This window comes from Pygoscelis adeliae, unplaced genomic scaffold (genome assembly GCF_000699105.1).
Source record: "Pygoscelis adeliae isolate BGI_AS28 unplaced genomic scaffold, ASM69910v1 Scaffold232, whole genome shotgun sequence".
NCBI classification, from domain to species: Eukaryota; Metazoa; Chordata; class Aves; order Sphenisciformes; family Spheniscidae; genus Pygoscelis; species Pygoscelis adeliae.
The window spans coordinates 293405-306684 of record NW_008824473.1 but is presented as its reverse complement, the minus strand read 5'-3'; the positions used below and the strand labels follow the sequence as shown (position 1 = coordinate 306684).

The 13280-nt window shown below is 42.3% G+C and overlaps 1 protein-coding gene across 1 annotated transcript in view; it reads left to right on the top strand.

Annotated features, from left to right (window-relative positions):
* Positions 1–13280, top strand: part of UTP20 (UTP20, small subunit (SSU) processome component, homolog (yeast)) — a 68622-nt gene that overhangs the window by 19440 nt on the left and 35902 nt on the right. Inside the window, 12 exon segments of the mRNA XM_009321338.1 lie at positions 641–791; positions 1214–1276; positions 1608–1766; positions 2825–2901; positions 3789–3868; positions 4565–4808; positions 5733–5939; positions 7773–7863; positions 9479–9564; positions 10130–10255; positions 10858–11024; positions 11547–11755. Coding sequence (XP_009319613.1) covers positions 641–791; positions 1214–1276; positions 1608–1766; positions 2825–2901; positions 3789–3868; positions 4565–4808; positions 5733–5939; positions 7773–7863; positions 9479–9564; positions 10130–10255; positions 10858–11024; positions 11547–11755 — 1660 coding nt within the window.

The window sequence follows — 13280 nt, the reverse complement described above, 5'->3', positions numbered from 1 at the left end:
ACTGTTGGGCTGGAGCATCTCCAAGTCTTTGGTGGCTTGAGCTTCAAAACATCCTGTTCAGTTAGGAAATCATGGTGCCCATGTCTGAGGCATGATGGAGATGAAACAGCTTGCCCAGATCAAGCAGGAAGTCTTGGCAGCGAGCTTCAGTCTAATGCTTTTCTGCTAGCTTTGGGCTGGGGATGTGAAACTGAATTGGTGCAAGGGATGTTAGGTACTAGAAGGAGGTTTCCCTGTGGGCTGGCAGGATTCCTAGTGTCTCACCTAAGCCCAGATTATTTCTTTTCTGTTGATCACTGGCTGGACACGTGGGCAACAGCAGTAGCCCTTGTCTGACCTATGCAGATTTGTTTTCTGCAGCTGTGTGTGTGTGGGTGCAGCCTGCTAGCCCCAGCTTGACAGGCCTGATTAGTACAAAGGAGGAATCTCATGCCTCTTGGACTGTCATAGGTAATTGGGCTTTGAGGCTGCAAGCCAGCGTGCTGGTGAAATCTAACTTCACAGACCTGCTGGTGCCAGCAGAGTCTGAAGTCATGTGGAATTTTCTCTCAATATTGTTATTGTCACTACTGCCTTATTTTCAAATATCTGTATTGTTGCAGTGCTCTCTGTATGCTAATAAAACATTCCATTGTTTTAGCACTTTCCCTTCAGACCCCTCTGCCTTGCTGTTAGCTGATCTCTATTACACAAGGTTGGCCTTGTGTGGCTGCCAGGAACCCCTTTCCCAAGGGAACCTAATGGACTTGTTTGAGAAGTTGCATCCTAATATTTCCACTGGTGTTTCCAAGGTAATCTGCTTTTTTCAGCACGTGCAAGATAATTTGTATTTTAATGACATAATTTAAGTAAATAAGTGAAATGACAAAGGCTGAAAGGAGAAACATGAGACTGTGTAAAGCTATTACTTCCACAGTATCTGTTTAGGACTGTGTCCATTTCTAAGAGGCTGCCGTGGGGCATAGTTAACAGAGGTTAACTTTTAGCCCTGAGAGGCTTGCCTCTTCCCTAGAGGTAAACCAGAGCAGGAACCTGATGTATTCATTCTGAATTGCCTGCTAGACTACAGGAGCTCATCCGTTTCTCAACTCTAGGAGGAACCTAGTGAAATCAGTGTCCTGTGCAAAACATTCACCTCCCTGTAGGTGTGTTTGTGTGCTGTGTAGCCTGCATTCTCCTGCATGCTTCTGACGCATATTTCCACCCTGGATAGGTCCGGCTATTGACTGTTCGAATTCTAAACCATTTTGAGAATCCATCTTCTACACAGATAGAGGTAGGGCTAAAACTTCTCATTTAACATTTGAAAGCTATCTGTGTGTGATGTTGTGTGTGAACTGTTTTCCACTTTGCAGAAACAAAGCATGTGTCTGGCAGAGGCTGTCCTCTGCTTTTGTGCTTTCACGTTCCAGTTTTATCTCTTTGTCCCCCTGCCTCCTGATGTTTTCAAATGTGTGAGTTTTTATCTCTAAGCGGTGGAAACCAGAGCAAATCCCTTGACTTTGTTCTGTGATCCAAAATGGCTGGAACTCTGTGTAGTTTTGTTGAAATACCTTTCAATGAGAAAAGGATACTCTTAACAAAATGCATGTCACTTGTTTGTTCAGGGTGATGGCTCAGGGGAGCTCCAGCCAGTATTTGCCATACTGCTCCAAGCAGAACTTGTGCCAGCAACAGTGAATGATTACAGAGAGAAACTCCTCCATTTGAGGAAACTAAGATGTGACATAGTGCAGTCTGCAATACCAAGTGGATCTTTGCAGGAGGTAAGTAGTTATTGTCAAAAAGCAGTTGTCACATTCCTTTATTCCAAGAGAATGTTCTTATTCCGTCATATGGATTGCAGAGTTTTTAATAAGAGTTCATAAAAAAATTAATTATCTCCCAGATTAGGTTTTAGAAAACTTACTTGTTAATAGGGATCACAGCTCCCATTGTCCTTGGGACTATTGTGTTCCCTTGAATATTTAGTAGAACAACAGTGGTATCCAGATAAATGGCCCACAACAAGATTAATTGGATTTTGGTATCATGGAAAGGAAGGCAAATGATTCTGGGGAGAAGTGAGTCATGAGCAAATTTAAAATCATGACCTTGCCATACCCTCAGCATGGTTGAACGTTGGTAGGACTCCCATTAGCCATTGGAGAGCCTAGCTTCTGGATCTTGCTGCAGGGTGAAAATCTTGTATGCCTGTGACTGTTGAATCTCCACTCCCACTGAGCTAAAGGGGACCTCACTTTCTAGATGTTGGAAGGGTCACAGTTTTACTAGTTGAATGATCGTGGATTTGGTGGGAGGGGTTTTTTTTGTTATTTTTGTGGCTGTTGCTGTACCTGTATAACTTTTTTACCTTGACTTGTAAGCTCCTGTGAGGAAGGGTTGTAGGTCAGTCCTACTGCATGTAGGTCAGCAAGGAGCCAGTCCAGAGGACATGCTTCTAGGCCTAGTGCAATGAAGACTCTTCAGGGCAAACTTCCCTCTTTCTGAGGTCCCTAATGCTGCTATGGCAGCCCTGAAGTTCGAGAGTGAGGCAGGCAATCCAGATCATCTGCTGTGCTGAACTGGTTTTTGCACATTCATGGTATGTAGGTATGGTGACTAGATCTCAGTGCAGCTTACAGTAAATGGGCTGTAGATTTCCTCACGCAGCTATGAGACAAGGAATGATGATGTGTGTGACTTGCTTCATTACTTGTAGTACTTCTGAGAACTTCTTTGATCAAAGTTTCCTCTTTGAGAGGAAGAAAAGTTAGAGGAGGTTGGTTGGTCTTTAACTATTGTTTTTTACATCTCAACAAGATGGTATTGTATGTCATTCTAGGTGCCTCTTCGGTATTTACTGGGAATGCTTTATATTAACTTCAGCCCTCTCTGGGATCCTGTAATTGAACTCATAACGTGAGTATATGCGGTTGAATGCTGCAATCTGTGCTTGTCTCACAGAACATTCCTGCCATTGTTCTGTGAACAAAAGCTGAGGTAAAAATGTCCGATTTGCAGAGATCTGTGCATGAGAACTGTCACGTGAAATCTTCTGAAATGAATTTGATCTCTCAAATAAATGGCATCTTGTGTAGACTCTTACTTTTTAACTTAGTTTCTGATTTTTCTTACTATTAAAGGGAACTTGCAACAAATATAGTCAAATAGCATCAGAGTTTTGAGTCAAAGGTAGCAGGATTTGATTAGTGTTTCACAAATACTTAAAGGAGCAAGAAGGTCCCTCTCAGTTTTCCTGTCTCTGACTTTTCTGTCCTTACTGGAAAACCTCTAAATCCTACTAAAGATTAGGGAAAACTTACCATGGTGGCAGCTGAGCTAAATACCAAAATCAGTGTCTGCTTTCAGCCTGACTTTATCTTCTTGTTTTCTCCCCTCTGTTGTATGATTAAAAAGGATGGGATTTTCCCCTTCAAACTAGTGAATTAATAAAAAAAAAATTAAACCAGCTCTTCAAAAGTTATGTCCATGCTAATTCTTCCTTTGGTTCTATATGATGTTACTGTACAGAAGTCAGTAGAAAGCTTGAGAACATTTTTCTCAATTTGAGTTCATTTGAAGTCATAAGATACAACCAGATTATTTTAATAACAATTGACATTTGGGATCCATGAGTAAAGGCAAGGAAGTGCTACAGCTGTATTGTGCAGATGTCCTGTCTTCGGACACCCACATTAAAGCAATGATCAAAGCCTCTGATCGTGTTAGTTGTTAACTTGCCTAGTGATGCATGACTTTGGTGTTTTTTTTTCCTTTTAATTTCATGTTGCCTTATGCTTTGTTAGTTCTCATGCAAAGGAAATGGAGAATAAACAGTTCTGGAAGGTCTTATATGAACATTTGGAGAGGGCTGCTACCTATGCTGGTAAGTCAGGGCTCCTAAACGTTGTTATGACAGTGACAGAGCTAATTGTGAATGACATGACTGCGTTTTTATGTGCCCCAAATTTACGTGTGATGGGGGAATTCAGAACCAGGGCTCTTGACTACCAGCATCATATCCAGGGAAGGAATGGAGAGGCTTGGGAGAAAACTGTCTCCTTCTGTCCTAAACACCAGGAAGTAGATAGAAAAGGCCCCTGCGTTACAGGAGGGAGTTGCAGGTTGTGGGAAGCCACACAGCAGTTTTGTCCCTGCTTACGGCTGGCTCTGCCCAGACTGATCAAGGAACAATGACGAAACCTGTATAATGGGGCTGACCATCTTTCTGCTCCATAGATTGATTCAGTGGAATTCCTACAAACAGTGTCTTTATTGAGTGTGCTCTTGAGGTTTACCTATGGGTGTATGAAATCTATGATTTCACGATAGAGCCATGAGCACGCAGCCATTTGTGGACTTCTCTGTTATTCAAGAGAACTGAGATTAATTGAGACACATCAGGGCTGTAAAGCATCCTAGAATACTTTCTAAGCAATGCGGGTCTTTCAGGTCAGTGTTAAATACAGTTGTCTAAACAGGTACATGTCACCAAAAGTATTACTTTTATAATGGGGGACTGATACCTTGCTACTGGTAATTATGAAGTAACCTGAAGAGATTTTCTTCATCTGTTCTGTAGAAATGGAGCTGCAAAATGAACTAGATGAACAGGAGGAAAGCATTGCTGAAACTGAAAGCGAGAAGACACCAGAAGGAGGGGTGGGGACCATCTTCCTGGAGCAGCTGAGGACTAGAACAGATTGCAGCGAGCGGCTGGACCACACAAACTTCCGTTTTCTACTGTGGAAAGCACTGGATAAGTTTCCAGACAGAGTGGAGCCTAGGTCGAGGGAACTTTCCCCACTTCTTTTGAGATTTATTAGGTAAGTAAGATGTTTTTTCAGTTGAGAGTTCAGCTTTCAGTGTGTTGCTGAGCTTTAAGTCTATGGCTATCCCATTATAGACTTTATTTCCTGAATGCATGGCTGATGAGATGTCTGTTTCCAGTTAAGATAACCTTTTGATTGAAATGTGGATTTTGTTAGAAACATCATACAAGAAGCAGGCTGAGATGAAACTGGCAGTACGTTTCTGCTGCTCAGTCTCTCATTTATTGACTTGCCACTGTCACAGCCTTATTACTTCATTAGGGAGTGATTTCAGTGGAAATCCTTTTTTTTTTTTTTAAATGAAAATACAATACCCCAAGATGGGGAAAATACTGGTTTTGTTAGAGGCTGATTCAATTTCCTGCCCCTGGAGGGAGAGCAGTGGTGCGCTTGCACGTGTGCACATATCAGATAGTATGATGCACATGGGGTAGATGTGATCTCATAGCAGGGGAAGGTTTCTGATGCTCCTTTTCTATGATTAGAAAACCCATGTTTTGCTTGCCTTCCTGGAAAAATTGAACCATAGTGTAGTAGGTTAGTTTCCTCACTCTCACGCTGCCATACTTGCTGTTCATCTGCCCACTCGAGCAAACGCAACCCCCCATGCCCTCCACATAACCTCTTTACAGACCTCTAGTAATTCAGTGATTCACGTCTCTTTTCTCCTCTCCACCAGGTACCTTCAGTCTCCTTTAGTGTATTTGGTCACTGCCTTATATCTCTGCAACTTGTAGGCAAAGAAGCATATACTTGCTGAAGTACGCTTCTTTGGGAATTTTTAGCCATATAGTGTCCCAAGACAGAGTGCCATTAATAATGAGAATGGTGGATTGTGGAGTTTTTGTTGTTCTTGCCCTGAAACCCTGAAAAATGCTATGCTACTTCATTCCTTCCTTCTTTTTTTTTTAAACACAGAAACGAGTACTACCCAGCAGATTCATTAGTGGCTCCATCTCAGGATCTTAGAAAGAAAACTAGTGGTACAGGAGCAGCAAAAGAAATACCCGGTGAAGAGGGGAATGATGTTGCTATGGAGGAGGAGGAGGAGGAAGAAGAAAAGGAAGAAGGGGAACCAATTACTGTAGGACTACCAAAAAAGAAAACGAGAAGAGCTGCTGCTAAGTAAGTATTTTTAGTTTTCCCTTGCTAGTCCTTTCATGGAAAGGCAGATTCAGGAGCTCATGTTGAAATAAAAGCTATGTTTTTATATATATTCCTTTTTCTTCTTTTGCTTGGACTTCAATGGATTATAAGCACTTTAGAGTCAGAAACTCTGCCTGCACAGTACTAAACATCCAGACACCCTGCCCAGGCTTTATCATTACCTCACTACCTGCTGACAGTCTGTGGTTTGTGTTACTTTAAGCAAAAATTATGTGGTATTCTGAAGCCATTCTGAAGTTTTTGGAGGCCATTGTACCTGTATTCCCCTGGCTTCTCTGTGTGTATCTGTTGGTCTTTTAAAACCATGGGCATTGCCAAACACTTTCAAAAATGAGACTATTCATTTAATTATTTTAATACTGGGATTCTGCCATTGCCTACCTGTTATAAGTCTTGGTCCTGGTCGTCTTCTTAGGGACAAAGATTTTTATTTGGTGGTGTTTTAGACTGAAGCTACATGCTGTTGTAATGTCATTGTTTGCAGTGCTAAATACATGGAGAAAGTGACTCTCTCTATGAATTCCCCACAATTTCTCTAACTGGAGTCTTTTTACCCTGATGACCTCTGTCAAACATCCATTACAAATACATCACAAAGATCTGTATTTTGCCACTTTTTCTGCAAAGGATGGTCCTTGTAATGACAGAGAACTTCCAAATGTCACCTTACATGTTGGAACACGATGAGTATTTGATATGTAACCTGAATTGTCATTTAATCCCAGGCGTCTTATAGGTGTTTCATTTTGTTCCCAGATTCTGGCTTGTATCTGTAAATTAGCAGTAATTAAAATACAGTGAGAGTCCAAGATATTTTTTTTTTCCCCAACCTCCATCTCAAACTGTCCATGTACTTAAGTGGAAACATTAGTTCCTGGTAGCAGTAACAAAGGCATAAAAGATTTACTGGAGACGTGTTAATGAGTTCTGGAGTGACCTCCCTTCGTCTTCACCCTGGACAGTTCATGCAGTCAGGCCTGTGCCGCGGTAGGAGAGCTCTCATGGGGCTGCACCCTGCGGCCCGTGAGGTCTGGCTGAGGCAGCGGGAGGACCCACACCTGCCCCAAGCTCGGCATGGGGTTGCTGGAAGGCGTTGTACTCGTCCTTTGGCTGAGCCCAGCCATGGGAGGGTGGCCCAGCTGCATGTCTGGAGAGTTTAGTGTAAACTACCAGGGGGAGCAGCTGAATGAGGACAGCCTCTGCCAGCCCCACAGCGCATATTGTAGAGGAGATCTCACACCTTCGTTATCCTGGTCACCTCCTTCCCCTCCCACAAAGTGGAGGTGGGGCAGATGTGGGGTGACACAGCCACTTCTAGAGGAACTGACTGCCGTCTGTGCTTGCAGCCTGGCATGAGACCAGCGCAGTCTGTGGCTAAATGCAGCCCTTCGTGTTGATAGGAGCGAAATGGGCACCAGTTAAGGACAAGTAAATAAAGAGGTAAATTCACCTGTTTGGTGTTCTAGGCTGGGCTGGCAGAGAGAAATAAGCTGCATCCTGACTGTTTGTATTCCTTTCTCATCAAAAGCTGAGCCCATTTAGTGCTACAGAGGAAATGGCCTTCTCTGTGTAGTGAAGTGACATCTAGAAGGAGCTGCGTAGGAGTGGGAACAGGATACCTCTTGCTGTGTCTCTGAAATGGAGGCCTGTAGACTTGGGATCCTCTTGTGTTGATTTTCTTTTTTCTTTCTTGTTAATAAATTTTAATAAAACTTCCCCATTTGTTTATGATAATGCAGCGTTGTCTCTTCTGGTCATTTTAAAAAATAATTGTTTTGTTTTGTTTTACAGGCAACTAATAGCCCATTTACAAGTTTTCTCTAAATTCTCGAATCCTCGTGCGTTGTATCTGGAGCAGAAGTTGAACGCATTATATACCCAGGTGATGCCATTTGCTGACTTTTAGAATTACTGCTAATAAATGAACTCATTCTTATTTGAATGCAGTGTCTGAGACTGCAGAAACCTGTCGTTTTCTGAACCTAGCCATGATAGCTGGAAAAGGAGCTGTCCTTGAGCGCACTTCCTAGCAGGCTTCACTTGAAACGAGAGCCCCTTTAGCAAAGACCTGCTTGAGATACCTGGCTTAGTTTGCCAGGAGTGGCTCACGCAAACAGATGTGGCGGCAGACAAGTAGTAGTCTTTGGCAAGGTGGAGGAGTGGCTGTAGAGGGAGTCTGTTCCACTTGCACAGCAGGATCTGGAAGAGGATTTTGAATCCAAAGCTTGGGGAAGACCCGAGGAGATTTATCCTTGTCCTACAGCATTGTGTCTACAAAGAGTATGGTCAGTGTGAACAACAGATCATTTTGCATCAAAAAAAGAAAATAGAATTTCTTCTTGAAGAATATTCAGTTTGATAAGATTCCTTTTTGAGGGATTTCCCTGAAGGAATTGTCAAAAATATGACTCTGAAGAGGGATTCTAAGTCTCTATCCTATACTCCTTAAAAGGGTATTTCATTAATTTTAGTGGGTTTTGTTGGTTCCCGATTTGTGGATTTGTTCAGATCATTGAGGTTTGCTCTAATTGTTCCCAATTTGTGTTCTCTGAGTTTGTGGTCAGTGGGCTGTAGAACGGTATTACATGGTATCAACCAGTTAGTTCCCTGGGTTTTACCTGGCACCCGGTGTGGGAGTTGGAAGGTCCTTTCATTAGTCCCCAAATTTGAGAATCTCTGATGAACATCCACTCTGTTTCAGTCAACCTCAGAGTTTTGCTTAGGAAAAGAGTTGGTCCATGTATTTGCTTGCCTGTATTCTTAAGAAAATGTTGAACAGATGTGTACAGGTCAAAACAGTGGGTGAAGAACAGCCTGATGTAAGAAGAGAGATTACTTCATCGCTTACTGATTTGCTGTTTCTGTGTCTTAGCATATGTATTGTCATGGCTGGTGTGTCCATCTGGCATAGGGACGTGGTGGCAAAGTGACCTTTGATGATTCTAGCCTGTGCTGTTTGGTAGGAGACTGAAGAACTGATAAGGATGCTGCTTGGGGAAATTATCTGTGTTTCTTAGTGCCTAGGTTATGAGGAGTCATCTTCGAGAGAGGGCAAATCTCAGTGACGCTTTGCATATCAAGTCTTACGAGTATTTTGTGTTTGTCACAGGAAAGAAATACAGGTGTCTTGGGGTGGTTTGGGTAGTCTGCTTTTTAATTCAGTCTTCCCAGGTAGACAACTGGTAACTGGTTTTGCAAGTTGAAACCCAGGCTGACAGTGGTCCAAAAGACAATTATGAAAAAACAAATATTGTAACTATTCTATGTACATGGGGGGAAAAGTATATATGAACTACAAGCAACCACGTCTGCTTTATGAGTGACAGTTATGTATTCGCATCTTGGCTTTATATTGACAACACAAACATTCTGTTTCCATTTTAATAAGTTAGTCCAAAACCTGCTTGAGCTTGGAGCCTTTGGGTTGTTTCACTATTTTCAGTAAGCACTTCTGTCTTCTAGATAGGAACTAATTTTCTTTCTTTTGTCATTTGCAGTTACTGTCCCATCAAGACCAGAATGTACAGAGAATAGCTCTTGACTGTATAATGACGTACAAACACCCTCATCTACTGCCATACAGGTAAAAGCTTTTATATTATTTTAGCATCGGTGAATGAGCCTGATGTCATATCAGAATCCTGCTTGGGGTCAGTTGCCTCAAAGAGAGAGCCTTTCCTGTATTTGTTGAAGACATATGTATAAATTTTAATTTTAGCCAGCTGTATATTTCCTATCTAAAATAGGAAATAAGGTCTTGAGGTTGGTCAGTGTCTCTTTTTTCTTTACAGGAAAATGGCAACACTTTCATTCTGTCCCAGAATAGTGCGTGCTTAGTAGTTGCATCATTTTCAAAAAGGTCTTTTGTACTGATGATTTATAACCACCCAGAGAAAGTGGCAGCATAAAACTGTAGTTTGTGGTTGAATAGTCTCTTCAGAATGTGTCCAGGAGGTACATTCCTACATAATTAGCTTGAACTTGCTGGCTTTTTAAATATTTTTTGATAAAAGGGTGGCAACATAGTAGTTTAGTATTTTATATACAGCATAGATTAGATAGGTAGGTAATTAGATACAGATATGTATGTGTGTCTGTTTATTTTTATTACCCCTACCTGCCCTCAAATATATGTTTATTACTCTCAGGGAGAACTTGCAAAGGCTACTAGAGGACAAGAGTTTTAAAGAAGAAATAGTCCATTTCAGTATTTCTGAGGAGACCGCAGTAGTAAAAATGGAGCATCGACCAGATCTCATCCCTGTTCTTATGAGGTGTGTCATGAAGTGTGGGTTTAAAAGTTTCATGCCAAAGTACCACGAGCAGAGATGTCATGCTGCTGCTTCTCATTTTAAACAGTTGAGATAAACGTATGGTTAATGGTTTAGTTTGACGACTTAGTTTGTGATGTTCTGTATGGTTTCCTTATTAACACATTTATGTAATGTGTTATGCAAATGGTGTTTTCTTTAAAAACAGCATTTTCGTAAATACTGTTTTTTCTAAGGCTTACAGAGAACTGTGAGTACATTTCAGTTCACTGAGTATTGCCACTTATTTTTATTACGATACAGTGATGCAAGTTATCATGCAGGTTGGTTCTTCAGTGGTAGCTGTCCTCAAGCTAGCCTGGAGGTATTCTAGTTTTATACCTGAAGTCTCCAGCAAAGCTTCCATTGTAGTAGCAGAAGCTGATCTTTCACTGGGATGTTTTTGGGCAATGTGTAGTAATTCAGTGGAGACCCTGAAGGGGGGACTTCCACTCAGCTTGTTCTCACTAGAGAATATTTTTAAATGGAGTTTCTCCTGCAAAATAAGAGGCTAGGAAACAGATGGTTTGCTGAAAGCTAATGCAACCTCTTTTTGGCTCTTGAAGAATTCTCTATGGCAGAATGAGAAACAAAACAGGGAGCAAAACACAGGGCAAGTCTTCAGCGGGCACTCGCATGTCGATCGTTCTGCGATTTCTTGCCGGCTCACTGCCAGAAGAGATACAGATGTTCTTGGATCTGCTCTTTGAAGCTGTGAAGCAATTCAGTAATGGTAGGTACAGGCTGTAGAACCTGAGGGTATGGTACTTCCTGACCTGTAGAGATGTGGGAGGATAAATATGCTTAGTACTGTTATGTGCTTCAGTTTGTCTCTAACAGTGCCTTGAAAGGATGAAAGTAAACTTTTGGTAAGGACTGGGATTCCCCTGAGCTTTTCCGTTACAAAGCACAACTGCTCTGTTTTACAGGTCCAAGGTCAGAAAAACTGAATGACTTGCCGCAGCTGTGCAAGTAAGCTGTAGCAGGCCAGGAATGAGCCATCACTGGCATTGTAGGCTAGCCTGAATATGATGGCAATAAACAGAGGTTGTAAAGTGCTGTGATACTGTAGCAGTGGGAGACATCTGAGTGTCACAGGAGATGGAGACATGGAGTTGTCCTTATTTAAAAAGCTGAATGTGAGGAACTGTAATTTAGGGCCAGATTATACAATTTTTCATTGAAAATTATTTTTGGTAGTGGGTATCTTCATGGTGCTTCTATAGATAAGTTGCTGTCCCTTTGCCTATCTCAGGGCCTTGCCAGACTGCAGTGCTTCGAAGTATGTCGGAGCTGGATTTAGCTAAAGTCCTGCCTCTTGGGCGTCAGCACAGCCTCTTCAACGGTCTCGAAGTTGTGTTGAAAAACATGGGACATTTGATTCATCAGTACCTGCCTGAAATTCTGCAGATTCTGCTCTGCATGACGGCTGTGGTATCCTGCATCCTCCAGCAAAGAGAGAAGGTACGATACACAAACATACATGTAAATTAAATTCCTTTCCCTCCTCCTCCTCTTAGCTTGCACATGTACATACACCTTCACTGGTTCAGATAAATAGAAGTTTAATGCCAGGATGGAGTGAAGCTTAGCAATTAGATGCCTGTCAAAATAGAGGCCAATTCTGTTTTTCCGAATGTGCTACAGGGCTCAGGCAGTGCAGGCAGAATTAATATATTTTGAAAGCTGCTTTGGACTGCATTTTTGTTTGGATTACTGAAGAGAGAGTTGGAGGTGACCTCTGTGCATTGCTACCTGCCTGCTCTGTGGACAGATGGGCATGAGGGAAAGGTAAATGATTTGTTGAAAGGATGTAACAAGATCTTATTGGCTGGAAGTTGAAATTGGCCTTAAAGGTGTAGTTTCTTAGCTGCAAGGATAAAACATTTGAGCAGGGGAAGGAGAGGATTTAAAGTTCCTTGCCTGAGAACTTCAGAGCAAAACTTGTCTTTGAGGTGTTTTGTAGCAGGGGGAGCTCAGCATTGTGGATGATCACAGTGATTATCTACAGTGATTGTCTCCTGCCATGGGACACAGGGAGAATGTGGCTACCAGCCATGCTTTCAGCACATTAGAAGCACGTTCAGCTCTGTATCAGGAGTAGTTGTGCTAATCCAGTGTCACAATTTGGGTCTCAGCCCGGTATCTGCAGGGCACTGCAAATGTTTTTTTCCTTGCTGTGCTATGGGTGTACATACAGAAAGGGTCAGGTGAGGAAAACATTCTGTTAAAGATTGGCTGCACTTAATGATGGGGCATGTTGGCTTACTGCTGCCCTGTGCCCAGGAGAGCAGCGCAGAGATCCTGAGCTCTAGCCCAGATAGCTCAGGGGGTCTGCTGCCAGCTGTTTGATAGCTATGCCATTGAGCCATGCTTTTATGTCTTTCTGAAACTAGTGCCTTTGCCAGGCTTCAATCCAAATAGGAAAAGGAAGGCTCAAATCTGGTCCAGCACAGAGCATGATCGTATATTAGGTGAGAAACAAGCAAACTGCCCACTCATCATCGTCATCGCTGGGGTGTTGAAAGGAATTGAGATGATAGACTGAGCAAGTGGTGTTAGGTAATGAATGTTTTGTCACCATGTGCGTGTGTTCTTGCCAAGATCCATCTGTAAGTGTTCGAGGTTAGAACTTGCCTTGAAAACAACCCATCAAACAAAGCAAGCCCTTGCATTTAGGTGGCATCCAAGGTCCCATAGTTGCCTGCAGGCTGCACAGAACCTTGTGACTGTCTTCATTTACGGGGATGAGCAAATTTTAGGACAGCAGCATCCCATAGTCTGACTTTAAGCAGTGGATTGCGTGTGCCTACATGTTTTAAACCTGGAAAGGAGTTTTAAAAGCTGCTTCATTCATTGCTGGGATAGTCACATTTTGCTAGGGTTACTACAGTAATCCTGTCATTGTTGTGTAATGTGTGGAGTGACAGTCTGTCATTTGCCTGAACTTAATTTAGCACTTCATTAGCCCATGAGATGTAAAAGCTCA